This window comes from Pollicipes pollicipes, unplaced genomic scaffold, assembly GCF_011947565.3.
Source record: "Pollicipes pollicipes isolate AB1234 unplaced genomic scaffold, Ppol_2.1 Scaffold_5724;HRSCAF=6776_pilon_pilon_pilon, whole genome shotgun sequence".
NCBI lineage: Eukaryota > Metazoa > Arthropoda > Thecostraca > Pollicipedomorpha > Pollicipedidae > Pollicipes > Pollicipes pollicipes.
The window spans coordinates 38,825,220-38,846,672 of NW_023596746.1; the positions used below are offsets into that span (position 1 = coordinate 38,825,220).

At 51.5% G+C, this 21,453-nt stretch overlaps 2 protein-coding genes and 1 long non-coding RNA gene across 3 annotated transcripts; 1 reads left to right on the plus strand and 2 right to left on the minus strand.

Moving 5' to 3' along the window:
* LOC119102552 (lanC-like protein 3) lies at positions 1 to 7,397 on the plus strand. Its single transcript, XM_037225941.1, has 6 exons — positions 1 to 630; positions 3,240 to 3,400; positions 3,599 to 3,722; positions 4,751 to 4,966; positions 5,786 to 5,902; positions 6,745 to 7,397. The coding sequence occupies exons 1-6, from the start codon at positions 240 to 242 to the stop codon at positions 6,993 to 6,995; spliced, it is 1,260 nt and encodes a 419-aa protein (XP_037081836.1). The 5' UTR covers positions 1 to 239; the 3' UTR covers positions 6,996 to 7,397.
* LOC119102553 (uncharacterized) lies at positions 7,367 to 8,037 on the minus strand. The gene is made up of 2 exons (XR_005094708.1): positions 7,996 to 8,037; positions 7,367 to 7,584 (listed from the first exon to the last, which is right to left on the minus strand). It is a non-coding gene; the product is annotated as an uncharacterized LOC119102553 (long non-coding RNA).
* A 5,806-nt stretch (positions 8,038 to 13,843) lies between these two features.
* LOC119103019 (MICOS complex subunit MIC27) lies at positions 13,844 to 18,209 on the minus strand. Its single transcript, XM_037226470.1, has 4 exons — positions 18,109 to 18,209; positions 17,518 to 17,663; positions 16,390 to 16,536; positions 13,844 to 13,986 (listed from the first exon to the last, which is right to left on the minus strand). Exons 1-4 carry the CDS (start codon positions 18,207 to 18,209, stop codon positions 13,844 to 13,846), a joined length of 537 nt encoding a protein of 178 aa, XP_037082365.1.
* Positions 18,210 to 21,453: the final 3,244 nt, after the last annotated feature.

Below are 21,453 nucleotides of genomic sequence, written 5' to 3' on the forward strand. Positions count from 1 at the left end.
AAACATCATTCTTCTAAAAATGCATGTTTATACGTTCTTGATCATGGTGTTAAAATCATATCCTCGTAACTATCTCAACTTTCAGTTTTCATCCGGAATATCCACGCTGCAAAACCATTCAACTCTAACATAATTTTTCTGACCAGTACTATCCGGACTGTGCTTGCATGGCGGCGCGCTGTGGTTGTGCGTGTGGGCGGCGCGGTGCATGTGCGTGGATCTGACAATCGAATGATAAGATGGATAAGGAGAATGAGCTGCCGAAGAGATATTTTCCCAACGCGTATTCTGATTATCATGGAACGCAAGTCATCCTATACGACTGGAAGCCTCGTATAAAGGAGTTTGTCAAGATCATTACGACGCGGCAATCCGTAACCCTCCGGGACTGTGATGGTGGCCTTTATGTGGGTTTGTCAGGGATTTCTTATGTGTTTTGGTACCTGGCGCACTCACCTCACTTCACAGCTGAGAGGGTAGAGTATTTGAAACATGCTCAGAGCTTGATGCAGATTGCTCTCCAGCATGCACAGGCTCCAGAAGTTCAGTTTGACCCCACCATGAAGGCTGGGTTTCTTCTTGGTAATGCAGGGGTATATGCTGTGGCATCATCACTATATGCAGCACTGGGTAAGTATCATCAAATCAGATTTTTATCCAATGTTGTGCATGAGGTGTGATGCTATCATAATTGCTCATGTATGTGCTCTTCCCAATGGGGATGACTGAAAATACACATTGTATGTAAATTCCTTTCAGGGTTGTTACAGCCTTGTGCCACTAGGCCATGACAAAGTTGGCTTATTTAGGGGCTACACTGATTTTTGAGCCAACTGATGTGGTGTGAGACAGATGCTTCCATTTTTAAAACTGAGCCCTGGCACCAGATCAGTCACAATTCCTGGTTGAGTATTTATGGCATCCAGTTAGCCAAGCATAAATGCTGAGGCAGAGAAATATTGGAATGTAACGATTATTCAAAATAGGACTCCTGTAATAGGAATTAGGGTCAGGGTACACATTGCCACCTCACGTTAGCCCCACACCATAGCCACCTCACCATAGCAAACATCCAAGCGCCACAAATACGCAGCAACCACAACCCTGGCGCCATCATGCAATCACAACATTTCTGTGCATCAAGAACCATAAAAATATATGAGGCCAAGGTAACAAGTATCCAATGAAATATGCTTTTTGTGTATCCAAGCAGTCTTCCATATTGTTTGTAGATTGGTAGACACAGTGGGAGGAATATGATGTTTTTGGGTGGGAATGAAAAGCAAAATGAGAATATGATGGCTAAACAAAACTTGTGATATGGTACATTATATATATATATATATATATATATATATATATATATATATATATATATATGTATATGTATATGTACATGTATATGTATATATATGGCATGGGATATGGGTGCCAATGGTCTGCTGGTTTCAAGGGGTTAGGGTGGGGGGTTAGGTTAGGTTAGGTTAGGTTAGGTTAGGTTAGGTTAGGTTAGGTTAGGTTAGGTTAGGTTAGGTTAGGTTAGGTTAGGTTAGGTTAGGGCAGGGCAGGTTAGGCTAGGTTAGGTTAGGTTAGGCTGGCTTAGGCTATATTCTGGACTATTCTGGCCTGTCCATTTCATAAACATACCCAGATGTGATAAGAAACGATTTTTCATTGCATTTTTATTGTTACCTTGGCCCCGTAATTTTTTATGGTTCTTGATAAACAGGAATGTTGTAATTACGCGACGTAACGCAAAAACAGGGCGGGGGAGTCAAGGTGGTGGGGTGTGTGCGGCGCTCGGGAGCTCACGATCGTAATTATTAAAATTTGAAGGTAGGAGCATGAATCTACAACAAGTAAAGGTAGAAAATGTAGGATGTATTATGGCAACATCTTTGAGTAACACCTATAGGTATACCTTTAAGATAAAAAGTAGATAAACTCAAGAAAAAAAACAAAAGACAGTGTGCTAGTCAAGCAGTTCATCTAGAGTACCAGAGTTATTAAGTATGTAACTGTATATGTTCAAATACACATCAGCACTTGTGTAATTAGTCAAAGCATATCTGTGAATTAACTTGTATTCTCAACTTGAGTCCTAAATTGGCAAGTCCTCTTCATCTTTTTGTTATCAAAAGATGTGCTCCTATCACAATTTGCTGTCATTTTTATGTTTTGCACTGCTGATCAGTAGGTGCTCATGATATGCATAGTTTTGTTTTCATAGGTGGTACTAAGGCAGTAGATTTGAGACTTTACTGTACATCATATTCCATTGTATGATGTCAGGGCTGGAATGATGCTATTCATATTATTGAATTTATCACAATTTATAAAACAAGGTCTGTTCTGCTGCATACTGATAATGCTTCTTGATGTTTTGGTTATGGTACATTTAATGACAGATGTTCAATCATATAGGCTGATGGTATAGATGAGTTTTGATATAGTTGAGCAAATATCCTTGGTGGAGCAAAATATGTGTGTAACATGTATGCATTGTGTGACAAGTAGGCTTGTCTTGTGAATGCATTTGTGAACTTAATGTGGCATGAAGTCCTACTTTGTTAAAGAAGGAATTAAGTGTGGAGGAGAAAAATGGTTTCCATCAGGTATCAAAGACATGTATACAAGACAGCAGTCTATTTTCCTTTTGAATTTCCATAATTTTATGCATCTTCTCATTATAATTGGAACCAATGCTGCATGCCTTGTACCTTATTGTAGTTTCGGAAGGATCATGCTTTTACATGTTATGCACATGTATTGCTTAAATTGTGAGTTATTCAAAAATGCATAATTTGCAATTCAATTCCATGACAGGTGTGTGAATCTTATGTGCTTCATGTATTCAATTTTTTGAACAACATATTTGGAAATTTGGACACCACACTATGAGGGAAAGTTGAAGTAATTGAGTCAACCCACTGATCTGGGAATGGGAAGGCAATGCCATATGGCCTCAGCAGCTGAGGGGGTTGTAAAGCCCCAGTGACGTGCACAATTCTGGTCTGGACTCTGGACACATTGTTTTCAATATAATTCAAAAGTGTGGTGTCAAATGTTGCTCAATGAGCCTGTGTGTCATGCCTTCCCTCGTGTTCATACTGACATGCCTTTGACATGCTGATGCCTTCCATCATGCAATAGGCATGCTCATGTGTCAAGGTTATGACCTGGGCATCACCTGCACCACTTAGCATTGCTGTTTGATGGTATGCTGCCTTTGTCACCAGGTGACCAAGAGCTATGTCACAAGTACCTGCAGTCTTATGCGGCAGCTGCCACCCACTGCCAGCCGATCCACTTCCTGCGCTGCGGCGGCGACGAGCTGTTTGTGGGGCGCGCAGGCTTCATCTGTGGGGCCCTGTGGCTCCGCAAGACCCTCAGCGTCGACGTAAGTGTGCGGACGATGACGGGAGGCTTTTGAATTTTTAATCTGACTGAGGGCAGGCACACTGCTCACATGCCACACAAGCTGGCTGACATTGCACCATTGGTAACATTTTATGTATTGATACCGTGCTGTCACATGTCCCCGGATGCTCGCTCTGGGTTGATCAGTTAAGGAGCTCTGTGGCCCGGCGCCTCGCAGATCCTGCCTCAGGAGCGGATGTTCTCGCTGTGCGACGCCATCATCCAGTCAGGCCGCGAGTATTCGCTTCGTCAGCGGTCGCCCGTGCCGCTCATGTACGCCTACTACGACACCGAGTACCTAGGTCAGTCTGAGCCGGTCCACTCACACTGATCTCCCGAGTGTGGCGACAGTCATGCGCTGGAGGGGGTTTTGAATGCGCATTACACCGGATGTGTTTTAGGAGATCAATGGTTATCGTGCACCAGGTACCGGTAGTGTGGTGGTCAAAGGGAATGTTCCACACTTGAAGATATTGAAGCAAATATCGGGGATGATGAGTTAAGCTCACTTGTAACTCCAAGTGCACTTTTAAGCGGCAAAAGACTGCCCTAGGTAACACCATTTCTCTGTTGAGTTTATATGCTCCTCGATGCGGCGTTGTTTGATTACGTCATCGTAACTTACACGGCATTGATTGGGAGCCAATTGACGGCCGTTATATCTGGAAATTGTGCTCACGAACGCCAAATTTGATCAAATTGACAATTTTTTTTTCGTTTGAGCTTGTTCTCCATATAGCCAGTGGAATGATGGGATTTGGACGACGTTATTTTGGCGTCATTGATACCTGGGTGACCTTGGACCAGCCTCCCCAAAATAATCTGCCCAAGTCAGTAAAAAAATAGTCAACAGTCTGCGTGTAGCTTAGAAACTGGGGAAGTTGTGTCTCAAGAAGGGCAGGGTTGTGAGCTCCATAAAATGATTTTTAAGGTGGCTATTTCAGTTCAAAATCCTATTATAATGTGGAACAGTCTCTTTAAGCTGCTCGTCTAGGAAGCCAGAGATGCGGAGTTCGATCTCCCGCGGTGGCCGCTTTGGCTGTCATTGTAAGAGCCAGGCGACGCCATACAGCGGCAGCAGCTGAGTGCGTCGTAAAGCCCCAATGCCGATACCGCGCTTCATGAGGTGTTTGTTCTCAACCTGTCATAACTATGCTTCCCAATTGTAAGTTGGCACTGAGGAGGCCCGTGAAGCTGTCATTTCCTCCAGCAGGTAAACGAGAACTCTGTGTCCTCAAATCCCTAGCGTGGTACTGACATTCCGGACCGGAGCTCGCCCGGACGCCCGCTACGGTTTCGCCTGGTGACCGAACTGTGCGCCATTTCTCAGGCGCGGCGCACGGCATCAGCGCCATCCTGCAGATGCTGATGTCGGTCCCAGACTACCTGCTGTCGCGGCCGGACGTGTCGCGCGACGTCAAGACGACGCTCGACTTCCTGACCAGCCTGCAGCAGCCCAACGGCAACTACCCATGCGCCATGGACGAACTGGGCGGCCGGCGACCAGAGCCCGAGGAGCTCATCCACTGGTGTCATGGAGCGCCAGGTCAGTGCTGCTGTCCCATCCACGGGTGCCATTGTTCGTTCTGCCCATGTCGCTGTCTCGTCTACTGGTGTCAACTGTCCTTTTTTGCTGTTGTCACTGTCCCGCCCACTGTTGTCTTGGAGCGCCAGCTCAGTGTCACTCTCGTCCGCTGGTGTCATGGAGCGCCAGTGAGTGTCACTCCCGTCTGCTGGTGTCACGGAGCGCCAGTTCAGTGTCATTGTCCCGTCCGCTGGTGTCACGGAGCGCCAGGTCAGTGTCACCGTCTGGTGTGCAGCACCAGGTGAGCCCACGGCTCGTCCAACTGGTGTCGCCGATCACCAGGTCAGTGTCACGGGGCCCGCCACTGGTGTCTTGGAAAGCCAGCCTAGCGTTGTAGGCTGGCCTGCTGGTCCCGTGGAGCAGTGGACAAGTGTCTGAGCATCATCTTCTGGTGTCGCAGAGAGAGGGTCACTGTCTGGGAATGTTCTACAGATGTTGCGTAGCGCCCGTGCGGTGTCAGATGGGCAGATGGGCCATTGCCACCGCTCGTTGTTGTCTTGTGTTTCTTATCGAACATTCGGAACGTTCGTGGGGTTCTGTAAATGATGGGCCACTTCAAGCATATATGTAAATGTGGATTGTGAGTAGTCTGGGATGTGGTCGCCTGATGCTTCAGTCATATGTTTGCTTTCTGCTGGTTCCGTGCGCTCGTTGCCGTGGATAGTTCGGCAAGTGCGCATGTGACGGTAGAAGTCAATCATAGCAGTTTGTTGTTTTGTTTTCATGGATGTCTTCCGCGATGAGCGGTGCATACTATGCAAACCTACCTGTGTTTTTCAGGTGTGGTGTACATGCTTGCCAAAGCATACCTGGTGTTCAAGGAGGACAAGTACCTGCACGCATGCCTCAAGTGTGGAGAGATCACATGGCAGAAGGGACTTCTGCGGAAAGGACCCGGTAAGGAGCGGGTCACCCCCCAGCTTTTTGTGTGCCAGATAACTTGCAAACTGTCGGATATTGGAACTGTCATTTATCAGGCAGTTGTAGCAGGTAGGGGCCCGAGCGAGCGGTGAAACAGTACAAACACGGCGGTGAAAGGGTTCTGACGCGTCATAGGAGTACCTTAATTAAATGCCGAACGCTGGATGCTTCCAGTTCCGCCAGTGTTGACCAGATCGTGGCCAGTTACGCGCGCCGGTAAACACCCAGCGGCCGGCATTGCCACCGCTTCGTTATGCATTCGCCAGATCGCTGACGTGGAACGGCCGTGACGTTGCAAGAGCAGGGTTCACGATGAGCCCAGCCTAGTCCGTGTGTGACTGTCACCAGACCGCACCGGTCTTCGGCGCGGGGCGGGGAAGGGAGGGGAGGGGCGGGTCCCTGTCAGCCGGGTGACTGCCGCGAGTTTTCCGAGTCCGAGTGTAAACAACGACAGTCGGCAGCACCAGCGCGTCAACGCGGACGGGCCGGCCGCCGACGGGGACATGGCCCGCCCTCGCATCAGTCCGAGCGCGTCTGTGCCGAGATGACTCACCACCTGAAAAGACGAATCAGGCCGTTGTGGATGAGTCATGTACAGGCTGTCGGCGTGGAGTTGTGATCTTGGCGCGTCATTAGCGTCGGAGGCTGTCAGAGACCGCCGTGGTTTAAGCGGTAATGCCGTTACGCTGGGTATCGCTCTGGCGGCGGTTTCCGGTATCGGTGCCCACTGGGTAGCAACTGTCACATCCGATCACGCAGCCGCCGAAGGGATGACGGGGTGCTGGTCACTGACTGCGGCGTGTCTGCCTCTCGGCCAGGCATCTGCCACGGCGTGTCGGGCAGCGGCTACGTGTTCCTGCTGCTGTACCGGCTGACGGGCGACCAGCGGCACCTGCACCGCGCCCAGCAGTTCGCCTCCTTCATCTTCACCGAGCAGTTCCACCGGCACTCGCGCCAGCCAGACTGCCCGTACTCGCTGTTCGAGGGTCTGGCCGGCACCGTTTGCTTCTTGGCCGACCTCATGCAGCCCGAGAAGGCATCGTTCCCCTTCTTCGACATCTTCAGCTAGGCGGCCGGCCGCCGGCCGGGCGACTCAGCAGGGATGGTGGTCGCGCCTCGTGCGGATGCATTCCAGTGACGATGGACGTGGGGTAACAGTGTCGCGCGGACCGAGGGGGCCGAGGGACGCACAGCGACGGCGGCCTAGTCAGCGGGCTGGGCGGCACCGTTCTCCTCATCAAGTGCCAGAATACGCGCGAGGCAGTGTCTATTTTCGTACAATAGCGGGCGCGAGCTCGCGCTAGTTCGGCTCGTCCGTTGTACCAGATTACTCACGTTTAGTGACCCATTGTTACGAATGTGCGATCGAGATCACACTATATGGGCTTGTTGCTGCAGTGCTCTGAACCTTCAACTACATCCGTACTCTACCTTCGGCTCTTAATAAACCTGTATTTTTATTAACATGCTAGACACGGCTGTGTGCCTACTCGGGCGGCGGCGCGGCTAGCCAGCCCAGTCACAGTCTCCGGTCGCGTCACGTGTCGTGGCGCCGCACCGCCGGCGGACAGCCGGGCCCATCAGCTCGACCGCGTTGTGTAGAGGTCAGCGTCCTCGGGGTTCGCCTGGCCCGGGTCGTCCACCACGGGCGCGATGACCTGCCGGCGGAGGCGAGCACGCTCCGGTCACGGCGTCCCTGCTGGCCACGGCCCGACCCCGGCCGTCACGCACTCGGCGGCCTGGACGCCCACAGCCGCACCGGACCCACTGCAAGCCACGCAGCCGAGCTGTGTCGCGGCCGCACCTTCTGGGACGCCGCTACATTCGGACGACGCGCTGGAGCTTGAACGAGCCATGCCGCGCCCTGTTCACTGTATGCGAGCATCGACTACCGAGCCCCGCCCGACGAGCAGGGCATGAGACAACCGCGCGCCAAATTGCGCGGTCGTGACAGCCGACCCCAGCCTGCTGTGCCGGCGGCGCCTGCGTCTGCGCCAGGTCTCCGCGAGGGAGCCTCTGTGGCGCCGACGCTGGGCCGTCATGCGTCAGCACGGCCGCCCGGGTCTGACCTTGGTCGGCTTGGGGGCCGGAGTCGGGGTCGGCGCTGGCACCTCCGGCGTCGCCGCAGGACCCGGCCTTTCGGCGGGAGGCGCCGGCTTAGGCGGCGCGCTCGGTGCCGGCTTGGGCGGCGCGCTCGGCGCGGCGGTCTCGTCCGGCCGGGCTGAGGACCAGGGCAGGCGTCAGGCTGAGTCGCGAACCGGCCGGCAGGTGGCGCGACGCAAGATCTGTGCAGAAGATAAGAACGCACGCAGCGGCTCCAACGTGTCAGCTGCTCTACTGAACCGGTGCGGAAGGAGGCTGGATTAGCGTCACGCAATCGAGGCTGGTCAAAATGTAGGTTATTTTTGGCAGGGTCTGAAAGGCTGTGAGATGCCCTTCTACGTCGTCAGACATGGCTGGGCCGCGTGGTGCCTTTAGGACATTGGTTGATTCACACCTCGTCTGATAACTAGTTGGCTCAGGACGGAAGGCAAAACTGCGTGAATTTCGATGCACGTGGAAAGTACCGTCTCCAGCACACAAGATTGTATTTCCCGGACACGAGAAAGTCCGTGGCGGGGCCTCATGATAAGAGACTTATTTTCAATCCTGCAATATTGCTTGGTTTAAGACAAGACAGAAGTACGCGACGAGAGTGATCTATCGAGGTGTGCTTACCACTCGGTGAACACCGGGAGTCCTCTGATCCTAATGTCACTTGGACATACGCTGCCATCGATTTAAGAGCAAGACAAATAGCGGACGGCACTTGACTCACCACCGAAGTAGACGCCGCGCGCCGGGCAAAAAATCAGCGACCAGCACGACGAAAGTGCCGGCACCGACTGTTGGTGCATCAGTTATCAAGCCTCGTTAAGGGTGGCCGGAATATACGGAACTACATGAGCTCAGGACTCGCCGAAGTTTGTCACGCATTTGATTTCCTACGCTCTGCACCTTTCACCGTCATGCTAAACTTGTGATGCCCGACATCCCAGGCATCATCATCGGCTGCCTCCAAACAACAGTCCTGTTGCAACAGCTACAACCGAGGCAGGGACATCAGCTGTTGTGATGGGGAGCGCCGAGCCGGGGACCCGACGACCTAGTTCCCCAACGGTACGTTTTCAACGGATTTAGCCCACTATTTGTCATGAATTATATTTTTGTTTGTTATTTATTGTGTATCATCACCGACACGGTCCTTTATTGAAATAGCATCGTACTCTCATCGCCAGCAATTAATGCTCAAAGAGGATTTGTGCAACAGGCAGCATCCCTAATTTTGTAATAATTCGTTACGATATCTTAAAAGATATTGGAGGCCAAGTTAACAGTAGGGAGGGGGAACTCAACATTTCGGCCCGGGCGGGTAGGACCCTTCCAAAAAATGCAAATAGATACCCCTGAATCAAGGTTCAATGCAATGGTCTCCCGCCGTACCCGGGTGCTAGATTTCTGTTGCGTTTGCCAGAAACCCCTGAACCATAACAGCTGATCAAGACCTGTCGGGTCTCCTCGCCCCATCACGCACTCCATTCCGCAAGACATTACGAACGCGAACTGCATGCGAAATACACTTCTCCAGCGTTCGTTTCTCGTAATCGGTCCCGTGCAGGTGTAGCAATGACCCCTCAAATGAGATGCACACCACAACAGGCAGTCGTCCACACTCCGTTGCTCGCGCAGCGTTCATTGCTGACTCCTCGCGCCACGCCGCCTCCCCGGCGCAAGCTGCGACCCTCCGTCGCCAGCCGGCTTCCCAGTCAACCAGGGGGCAGACGCGCCCAAGCCTCCGCACAAGCAGCGAGGCGGTTCGCTCCCGTTGTGGGTGACGCCCGGTAGTAGAGGTCTCACAGGTAGCTGCAACATCGCCTCAGCCACTCACCTCTCTCTGCTATCCTGTGGCCCTGAAGTGGCCATTGCTGGTGCAAAGGGCTCTTATCCAGATCAAACAGCAAACCAAAGAGACGGGCAGTGAGCCCGACCTTTGCCACGGGGGTCTGGCACCGGCCTTGCCGCGGGGGTCTGACACCGGCCTTGCCGCGGGGCTCTGGCACCGACCTTGCCGCGGGGCTCTGGCACCGACCTTGCCGCGGGGCTCTGGCACCGACCTTGCCGCGGGACTCTGGCACCGACCTTGCCGCGGGGCTCTGGCACCGACCTTGCCGCGGGGCTCTGGCACCGACCTTGCCGCGGGACTCTGGCACCGACCTTGCCGCGGGGCTCTGGCACCGACCTTGCCGCGGGGCTCTGGCACCGACCTTGCCGCGGGACTCTGGCACCGACCTTGCCGCGGGGCTCTGGCACCGACCTTGCCGCGGGGCTCTGGCACCGACCTTGCCGCAGGGGTCTGACACCGACCTTGCCGCAGGACTCTGGCACCGACCTTGCCGCGGGGCTCTGGCACCGACCTTGCCGCAGGGCTCTGGCACCGACCTTGCCGCGGGACTCTGGCACCGACCTTGCTGCGGGGCTCTGGCACCGACCTTGCCGCGGGGCTCTGGCACCGACCTTGCCGCGGAACTCTGGCACCGACCTTGCCGCGGGGCTCTGGCACCGACCTTGCCGCGGGGCTCTGGCACCGACCTTGCCGCGGGGCTCTGGCACCGACCTTGCCGCGGGGCTCTGGCACCGACCTTGCCGCGGGTCTCTGGCACCTGTTTGGACCCTTCAGCCACACTCGTCTGGGGCAAGCGGAGGCAGCCCGCTTTGGCTGGTCATGACTGTGTACCGTCTCCGACAGAGACAACCGGCGTACCATAAATGTGTTGGCCCTAGTTAGAGTCTATAGGTACTAAAGTATTGGAAAGAAGGCAGCGGCGCATGCGGTCCGGTCATGGTAAAAGGTGATCTCTGTCTCTACAGTACGGCCAAGACTGCCGGCAGGTAACCATTAAACTTATGTCACGTGGTAGTTTTCTGAAGAAAGATGGCATTCGTGCGCCCGATAGGTGACTGTGAAATATAAGGCATGAAGCTGGAGCCGAATACAACGGTGGCAACTACTCCACTAGAGCCCTACAGGAAGATTAGGAACGACGTGATCGAAGCTCAAATGCCCTTCATGCAAAACGGACATTGCGGTTTAAATAGATGCTGTTGCGTGAGGTCTTGGCCCTAATTATGCATCAAAAGTGGGGAAGTTACAAGCGTCATTACGACCATTTCGCAAACAACACACTGCAAATGGCAAGGGAAGGGATTGCTGCACTAAAGCCATTTAAGGCCAATACTCCCAAAATGTTCTGTGAAATAAATCGCTGGAATTACCATGTGTCCAGCTTTCGGGTGAATTTCTTGACGCCAAACGAATATTGGATGCCCACTCGAAACGTGCGATTTTCTTGAAATGCCCACTGGCAGTGCCATGTGATATTCATCCATGTAGGCAAGTCATGAACGATGTCACATTATCACAAGCGTTACAACGTGCTTGAATGTCACAGCCGAAGGCAACGAGCCTCTGCGGAAAGCAGGATCTCAGTCTGTGTACGGCCTCAAATGAGTGCTAATTCACGGTCTCAATTGAGTGCTAATTCGAGACTCGACTTACGTCTAAAGATAGAAACGAGAAACATGGCCACATTTATCACGACCCGGCCAGCGCGAAATCTATGGATCAGCGCCGTCGAGACAAGCGAACACGCAGGATGTTACGGCGTTCCTGTCAGTGACGTCAGCAGTCTAATCGGGATGCTACTGTCAGGCCGTGGCGGCCGGAGCAGTGCCGGCATCAACGAAACAGAAAAACAGACTAGGCCCGTCAGCCGCTTCTGCTGACTAGCGATAGCATAACACTAACACTAGGCTAACACTAGCACTAGATCCTTCCACTTTATGCTGCGCAAGGTACGCGGGACCCAGGCGGTGAGCTGAACAGCTGGCTACTTTGGCTGGCATGATGGCGCGTTGCAAGTTCACCGCTGCTACTGTTAATGCCACGGAGCTTCTCAGGTTGCAGCTAAAATCGGCTCAAGATGTGATCCATGGAGAGTAAAACAACGCGTACTCCGTACACCCCCCACAGCGTGCCCCTGGCAACGATTTCTGGCAAAACGGGGTTGGTGAGGAAGACGGCAGCGCACAGAGGTCTCGCTGCGAGGAACGCAGGCTGGCGCCACAGCCGTGTCGCCGGTGTTGGGAGGCGAGGTTTTGCCCTGAAACGATCATGGGGACAGTAGATACCACTAAGCCCCCCGTGACGTCTTCGGTGCTGGGAGCTGAACTGGGAGGCGAGGTTCTGCCCTGTCATGATCACGGGGCCAGTACAGATTGCTGAGCCACCAATGACGGGCGCACGCCAGACTGCGCTAAACCGCTCGAGAGCAGCTCCTGGACCTGTCTGGCTCACCATGCCACTCCCAGGTTATCGGACGATGCGTGAAATTCGTCCCGGACGTCTCACAGTTCCGGGGAACAACTGCGCGCTCTCATCTTTTAGTGTCAGGCAGCACGCACTAGCAGGCCCATCGTTGAAGGAGCTTCCTTTCAGACAAACTTGTTTGGGGCTTCGATGCCGCGACGTCGCGATGGCGTGGTGGCGATATGTTATTTCATAAGTTTGACAATTCAGACCATGTTTATCAAATCCACTTACCTTGAAATGCAACTCAGTGCTTAAATCAAGATTCCATTCAGGTTGAGTTCGTACAAAAAAATGTCACCCACTGCAGAGACTCTTGTTTGATGAGGACAGAATGTCAGAGAGGTCACGATGATATGAAACCATCAGATACATTATATGGATTGTTATAACATGAAATTCTGACTGAATGGTTCTTTGAAGGATGCCTGCATCATCGCGAGTGGGTCTCCACATTGTTAGGTCAGTGCAAGGGAACATAGTTAATGGAACTCGACAGTCCGTGGTGGATTTCGTTGGAAACGCGAGGTCAAGGACACCCGCTGGAGGTGAAACATCCCTGTTCAGAAGATCGCCTTTTGCAGGCATAGCCCAAATGAGGGCTCTAAAAATGACATCGCCGAAATATCATGTTAATAAATTCCATAGTAAGGTTAGCTGGCGGTCCCAGGGAGCGCGTTAGCCGCATACATGGCTTTGGATGCGCTCTCTATGGTGATTTCCGAGATTCGCCACTGCCTACTGCACCGTTATCATCGCCCCCTCTCGCGGTGGATTTTGCCTGCCGTTAGGCACCGACTGCAGCAGCGCCGCGTCACAGTACACCGTAACGTCTAGAGCAAGCAGCAGCCGTTCATTGGGGAGCGCATGCACACGCTTGTCATATTTACTTCAAATTTTGCACAAGTTCATTGTAAGGTGTGAGGGATGTTTTTTATCGCTGAATCTTGCACGTTTTAAAATACGTATTTTCGCCCCAAGTTTATAAATATGACTGGGCAAGAACAGGTCTGGAGCTTTGTGAGTGGGGAGGGGGGATATCTGTTGAGTGAGGGGACATTTGGCCAGGGGCGGGAAATCCCAGCCCCACACCATACGGGAAATCCCACCCCACACCATACGGGAAATCCCAGCCCCACACCATACGGGAAATCCCAGCCCCACACCATACGGGAAATCCCAGCCCCACACCACACGGGAAATCCCAGCCCCACACCATACGGGAAATCCCAGCCCCACACCATACGGGAAGTCCCAGCCCCACACCATACGGGAAATCCCAGCCCCAAACTGTACGGGAAATCCCAGCCCCACACCATACGGGAAACCCCAGCCCCAAACCATACGCACATTAAGCATGTTAAAAAGCCGACCACATGCGAGTAGGTGATACGCAACGCAATGCTTTGATCCCAGTGTGGGACCACAGATGCGCAACTCCGACCAACCCTCCTAAAAACTACCACAATGCGGCGCCGCGTCTCCGACTGCTGCCCAACAGATAAGACCCGCTACGGCAGCAGAGGCAACAGTGACCGGGGACAGTTACCTCCGACTAGGAAGTTGTAGGCGATCACGCCGTACTTGCGTGACTCGTTGAAGCCCCAGTGGCCGTACGCCGCGGCCTGCTGCGGGTAGCAAATGCTCGTCGGCACTGGTGGCAAGTGAAGCGAGCGTCAGTGTGCACGCGGACACGTTCATGTGGGCCCGGTCACCAAGTCAAGGAGCTGATGACACTGATCACACGATCTGGTCACATAAACGGGCGGAGACATTCATGGGGGCTCAGCCACCAAGCCAAAGAGCTAGTGACACTGATCGCACGCTCTGGTCACATAAACGGGCAGAGACGTTCATGTGGGCCCGGCCACCAAATCCAGGAGCTGATGACACTGATCACACGCTCTGGTCACAAAAATGGAAACAAACATGAGCCCCACCTTGCTTGGCATCGGCAAGGCGATCCCTTGGGATCCATTGTTAGCGTGCCTCCAAGCGACGCAGGCACAATCTTACTGACTACTTCATTCGGCCCTTCAGTCAGTCTTGATTCAATGTCATTCACTCACTACCGGATGTGTGCGTGCAGTTGTAAATCAACCATCCGGTCCCAAGCCGCTGAAGACATTCTAACGACACTGTTAGTGTTCACGGGCTAACATTCATACCACGGTAGGCACCCACTCGCCACTTACACTAAGCCGACAATTTCACAGTGACCATTTAGTTGCGCAATTACAGCTCCTGTCGCCGTCAAATCCTGTATGCCAATGCTAGTTTTTTTGGCAGGATAGTTGTTGACATTTAGGTCCCAACGTATTTCATTCAAAGGTTTTCTAAAGCGGAGCCCGTTCCGGTGTCTGAACAGGTGAAAATCGGGCGGGAAATGAAGAATTTCTCCATTGACGCGGTGCCACTTACGACATGCTGCGGTAGAGGCTAACGCTGGCTCTGGCCTGGAGAGGAAGCCAGCGCTGGGTCTGGCCTGGGGTGGGGACTAACGCTGGGTCTGGCCTGGGATCCGTCCCTGCTGGGGCCGGTGCAGCGTCGAGTCCGGCCACCAACTCACTCGGCGGGTCTGGGGACCTCGGCAGGTTCTGATGTGGTGAAGGCCATGTACTGACAGAGCCCTTTCCGCGCATAGCCCAGAATTACACTGTAGCCTTCGATTAAGAAGGTAGTGTTCTCTGTCCGATCTGGAATGGACTCTCCGGAAGAATATCTGACCTACGTTTGAAAGGACATGTTCGCTGTCTGATTTGGCATGAACCTAGGAAAAAATCGGGACAAGCTTCACTGCTGTATTCAAATTCAATACCATCACGTCTTCACTTCCGCGTTTATCCTTAAAAGAACGACAGGGCAGAGAACTTGACACCGAAAGTCGGGGCAATCCCGATGCAAGACGAGCCTGCTCCAAACCGGCGCCATTTACAGAGGCTTCCCGCACAGAAAGCCTTCCGACGTCCCCTTCCCCCCGCCCCCCCCCCCCCCTCCCTCGACAGCCTCCTCTCTATCGCCGACCGAAACCGATAACGCTCGAATCCACTGGCCAATCCCAGCGCCTCCCCAGCGTCCTCCTCGTACCGACCAGTCCCCTAAACGAACGCTTCCGCTCTATCTACCGACCAGTCACAGCACCTTATGGACGTCCTCCATTCACAGACTCGTTCCCCCCCCAACAGAACACCGCCGCTCTGTCTACTGACCAGTCACGCCATCTGAGCGTTCTCTCCAAACCGACCCGTCCCTTCAACCGAACACCTCTGCTCTGTCTACTGACCAGTCACGCCACCTGAGCGTTCTCTCCAAACCGACCCGTCCCTTTAACCGAACACCTCCGCTCTGTCTACTGACCAGTCACGCCATCTGAGCGTTCTCTACAAACCGACCCGTCCCTTCAACCGAACACCTCCGCTCTGTCTACTGACCAGTGACGCCATCTCAACATTCTCGCCGAACCGACCCGTCCCCCAACCGAATACCCCGTTCCAGCGGCCGGCCAGTATTTGCCTCCGCCCCAGCGGCCAGCCTGCATTCGCCTCCGCCCCAACGGCCGGCCAGTATTCGCCTCCGTCCCAGCGGCCAGCCTGCATTCGCCTCCGTCCCAGCGGCCGGCCAGTATTTGCTTCCGCCCCAGCGGCCGGCCTGCATTCGCCTCCGCCCCAGCGGCCGGCCAGTATTCGCCTCCGCCCCAGCGGCCAGCCTGCATTCGCCTCCACCCCAACGGCCGGCCAGTATTTGCTTCCGCCCCAGCGGCCGGCCTGCATTCGCCTCCGCCCCAGCGGCCGGCCAGTATTCGCCTCCGCCCCAGCGGCCAGCCTGCATTCGCCTCCACCCCAACGGCCGGCCAGTATTTGCCTCCGCCCCAGCGGCCAGCTTGCATTCGCCTCCGCCCCAGCGGCCGGCCAATATTTGCCTCCGCCCCAGCGGCCGGCCTGCATTCGCCTCCGCCCCAGCGGCCGGCCTGTATTCGCCTCCGCCCAAGCGGCCAGCCTGCATTCGCCTCCGCTCCAGCGGCCGGCCTGTATTCGCCGAGGGCGGCGGCGCCACTGACCGGCCAGCCCGACGCCCGTGTACATGAGCCGCTTGAAGAGGCCGCGTCGGCGCAGGGCGGCCACGAGCAGGCCGGTGAGGCCGCCGACGGTGATGGCGGTGGCGCGCGGCACCAGGTTCGTCTCGTCCTGCAGGTAGTCCAGCGTGCCTGCCGCGTGGCAGCGCACAAGAGCAGTCAGATGCGCGCGACAGCAGGCGACCACACACTCAGCTGGTGGGGAGGGACGGGGTCGGCACGCCAACATTCCGAACACGCCGTACGAGATCAATGTCATCTATTCTGTGACGGTTGGCAGCCACTCTTAAAAACTCGGCGCTGCGGCTGTCTACATGTGATAGTGCAAGAGTTTAAACAGCTGAATGGAGCTGCGTTGTTGCAATCAATCGGAAAATTTGCCGTTTCATATTATTTCGTATACTTTTGCTCCTTTTAATTGTGAAAAGCCAGATAAAACAACCATGACGCGAAATCTCCATTTTCAGTTCAGTGAAAATAATATGAAATGAAAGACAAGATAGAAAAATATGGGTCTTCCATGTACCCGAGAAAAAAAAGGTTGAGGAAAAATACAATAACGGACGTCGGTGTGGCGATGCGTGTAGGATTCCCATGAACAGCAAAGGCATTTCTAGGACGTCATTTAATCGTAATCGTTCAAGACTGCGTCATGACCCCAACTTATGGCAATCTTTGGAAATGGATCAAACCGCAGCGGCTGCGGACTGTATCTGGCCACGTGACAGTGAGCAAAAGCAGAACGACATGACGAGGTGCTGTCTTAAATTTCATCTCGTTATCCTGATCGGTGGCTTTTACTGCATACGAAGAAGAGCATCATTGTATCGGTTTGAATAAAAGACAGGATCGTTCCAGGCGTAAATATAAACTGGTGTGCGCCGATTGGTGATTACCTTACTTTACAACGGCAAAACTCCAAAGCGGATTTTGAAAATAAGCATACAACACATGGCGCGACTGAGGCACCCTTCCGAGAGTCACCAACGGCCATAAACCTAAAAGAAGTAAAATTTCGACAAGATAGGAAAGTCTCACAAACTTACATGCCACAGCAATACACACATAGAAGAAACATTCAAAACTGGCAGGGGACAATGGCTGGAAGGATACCTGCGCTGTGGGCCTTCCCCGTTTCGTAGACGTGTTTCGCGTAGTCGTACGTGTCGGAATACTGCGAGACGAAGCCGGACAGGGCTCGCCGCAGATCGCCCACCGACTGCTCCAGGAGTCCGGTGGGACGCTGGTGGTACTCATATCTGGCGGCACGGCCGCGGGCGAGCGCCGGTGAGGACGGCGGCTGCGCGGCGCTTGGTCACCATCACAACTGCAGCTTGTTTCCGTGAACACCATCAATGGCATGAAGTCCCAACAAACATTAAATGCAAAACAAGTATTGGTTTAGTATGTGCTTAATGAAGCTGGACAAGATATCGTAGCTATAATGCTTTATTTTCCCTTAGCAGGACAAATACGTTCTAACATAGCTTTGTCAGCTCGTTAATAAAATGGTCATGCAACACAAATTTGTGTTGCGTGGCACGTTCCAAGTTGTTCTTGATGATACATTGCAATCCTTGTTCAGACACCCTGTAATAGGAATATTCATGAATCTCAATAGATGCACATGCTTAGCCACAAAGAACATCATTGGGACTTAATTTATCAGCGCAAGACTTTCATGACAAAACAAAAAGTGCGTACTCGTCTGCAGGTTCCTGGTCCTCGTAGATCGGCAGCTCCGATGGTCGAATCAAAGTGACAGGATCTTCGCCATTCTTTGACTTTGCTCTGATGGTGAACATGATGGATGTACAGGCTCCCAGCCTGGTAATGCAGAAAATCAGATGGGCTAAACTACAACAGCTTTTGGGGTATCTAGTGCAGACTGCAATGAAGTATCACATTTAACACAGCATGTGTTTGTGCATGTGTTGTGCATGTGCACATTCACACATGTATTAGTGGATGCATGTATATATCAGTAGGAGTAGAAACTTAATGGCCAGGACAGCAACCACCATCATTTACATATCAATAAATGAACATGTCACCACAATTGGGTAACATCATCAGGACATCAGATTCTTAAACAATGAAGAAACAAGGCTTCATTCAATGCACATCACTATGTCGTATCACATATACCAGTTATGGCAAGTGAGTTCATGGCCATGGCTTGCATAATCAAACACGACCAGCACAATACTTGTCCGTCTGCCAACATCAGCTTGAAAATTGCAATCCATGTGATGGAAGGTGTTGACTGTATGAGAAAAAGGCTACATTATAACATAACACATGCCATTTTCTCTAACCTTCACCCTTCATCTATCCAGGATTATTCAATTATGTATGACACTCAGTGTTGCATACACTTTGTATCTGTATGAGGATGATGGAGCAATTCTCTACATCCTAGGATTTTACTGCCACTTTACACTGACCAAAAACCTGATATCAAATATCATGGGCTCCACATATCCACTACAAAACTATAGGCATTGTATCCCTGGATGAAATTCGTGGATTACATCCCTAGATTTCATCCCTGGATAAGCTGCCTCAATAAAGGGACATCAAAACCTCCAATTCAGGCCCTTTAAACTTTATTTTCAAGGGGTACCAAACTTATGGTAGCCTCCACAAACAATAACACATTATTGCTTCAAGATGCACCAAATTTTGAACATCCCACCATCCATAGAGCTCCACTGAATTAAACAGAAAGCTTGTGAAATTAGCTCATAAAAATACCAATCTCTTATGGTGTGTGTGTGGGGGGGGGGGGGCAGGGCAACAAATTTCACAGGGAAGCCATAATACTGTGCCTCCGGGGTGCCGGTAGTGTAGTGGTTAGCGCATCTGCGTTGGCTACTGCTCGTCTGGGAAACCAGAGGTACAGGGTTCAAATCCCTGCTATGCCCGCCCTTCCTGCCAGGGTGAGAGGCAGGTGACGCCATATAGCCTCAGCAGCTTCTGAAATTAGCTCATAAAAATACCAATCTCTTATGGTGTGTGTGTGTGGGGGGGGGGGGCAGGGCAACAAATTTCACAGGGGAGCCATAATACTGTGCCTCCGGGATGCCGGTAGTGTAGTGGTTAGCGCATCTGTGTTGGCTACTGCTCGTCTGGGAAACCAGAGGTACAGGGTTCAATTCCCCGCTATGCCCGCCCTTCCTGCCAGGGTGAGAGGCAGGCGACGCCATATAGCCTCAGCAGCTGAGTGCGTCGTAAAGCCCTAATGACACACACATACTGTGCCTCCTATGCACCTTTCCTGCTACTACTTTAGTAAAATCCTGTCACTGACCCTATTCCATATACATATGCAGACCTACATAATGCACCCATTGAGTGTAGCTGCAGCAAATGGTGATGAAAATTTGTTTTTAAACCAACTGCATGCAAAAGAAATCAATACTATTTCAAACACAGCACAGCACGGTTAACATTTATTAAAGGGAGACACCAGTCACCAAATATACTAGTCTGAACATTTGATCCATATATCCCTTCATGCTGCTTACTATTACTTCAATGATGAATCTGTTCAGCAAACTAATAACATATTGCTGTTCCCTCAGATATCATGTTTTTGTCCTGGATGGTCACTCCTGTCATGATGCTTTTTTGATAACACACTTATCACCAGTGTTTCAGCCATAATCCAAGCAGCCCATGACTAAATGTCAATAAGAAAGAATTTTACATTCTTACAAAATTTGTGATAGTTCTGTCTATTTTCCAACAGGGATGCTATTTGCAAAAAAAATTATCACATGCACCAAGAAAATAAAAATGCATTATTTTATTCAACTCAAATTGCACTTAACAATTAGGTTTAATTCAGCGTGCATTAGACTGTGGTGGAGAATGCTGATTTATTTAATATTACTGTCCAGATCAAGCCAAAAAATGTTCAAAGTACTAATACAGCTTCAAATATATCCAAAATTATTAAGGTATTTCAAGAAAAATACTCACCATTATCATGCAATGACATACACATGTAAATATCTTTTAACTTCTTCTGATGAGGTGATGTATTCTGTGCTGCCATGGCATTACTGCTGGCTTTCATGCATCTTTTGGTAGGTTAATATAGGTTGATATACATTCAGAAATAGCTTCAAAAAGAGCTTGCACCAGCAAAAAAAAAACAAAACATGCACTGTGCCATGTGCCTCCACAACACAGCTACTTAATATGATATGGCTCTTTAAAACATTAGCTTTCTGTGCCTTAAATTTGGTGGTAACTGGGAATCAAACTCTGAGCACCCAGACATACAGTGTAAATGTGCTGAAATTTTTGCCTGTGAGTCACAGTTGTGGCAGTAGTGTTCTACAATTGGCATAACATTGTTTTTCTGCAGTCTAGGGCTTAGCCCCCGTTGTGCAATGCGTAACACCAAAATAGGAAGGACAAAAAGCACGCACATGCATAATAGCATAACAGTTAAGATATGGCTTCAACCATATCCTTACTTTAATAGCCTTAACAGCCTTATTATCAACCTTAGAAGGAAGCAGCTCAGAAACTAGTAGGAACCTTAACACAGTTAAAAGCAGCCTTTGATGTTGTAACCATAGCCCTTGGGAATGCTCCTACGAACCAGAGAACTGGTGGAAGCCATTTATTTTCATTTACTATGCACCAATACGTATGACTAATAAATATCATTCAGGGATCTATACATATTCATACCTCCACCGGGGCACAACCGTAGGAAATTGCCGTGAACAATCTTCGGCGATCCCTGTCTAGCGTCTTAGCTGCGCAGAAACTGTAAACTTTAATCCAGCCGTAATAGCTGATAAAGTGATGTGAAGTTTGTTTTGCTTTTATCAAACGAAATTTAGCAGCCCACCCCTGTAAACATAAATGTAGAACTTGATTGAGTAATAAATATATATTTCGTGCCTTGTAAAAACATCATGCTAATCAATATTTTTGATCAAAATCGTTTACTAGTTGTTAAACTGGTACCAAATACATTTATAGCTCACATGTGCCAAACAACCGTCAACACTCGTGGACGCAGGA

Bases quoted from the DNA above. Each gene is read 5' to 3' on its own strand.
- LOC119102552 (XM_037225941.1), top strand. From the start codon at position 240: ATGGATAAGGAGAATGAGCTGCCGAAGAGATATTTTCCCAACGCGTAT. The intron at 3,401-3,598 runs GTAAGTGTGCGG...GGCGCCTCGCAG, and splicing joins GCAAGACCCTCAGCGTCGAC to ATCCTGCCTCAGGAGCGGAT. The intron at 5,903-6,744 runs GTAAGGAGCGGG...CCTCTCGGCCAG, and splicing joins ACTTCTGCGGAAAGGACCCG to GCATCTGCCACGGCGTGTCG.
- LOC119103019 (XM_037226470.1), bottom strand. From the start codon at position 18,209: ATGTTCACCATCAGAGCAAAGTCAAAGAATGGCGAAGATCCTGTCACT. The intron at 16,537-17,517 runs GTATCCTTCCAG...GCCACGCGGCAG, and splicing joins GGGGAAGGCCCACAGCGCAG to GCACGCTGGACTACCTGCAG. The intron at 13,987-16,389 runs GTCAGTGGCGCC...ACTTGCCACCAG, and splicing joins CACGGGCGTCGGGCTGGCCG to TGCCGACGAGCATTTGCTAC.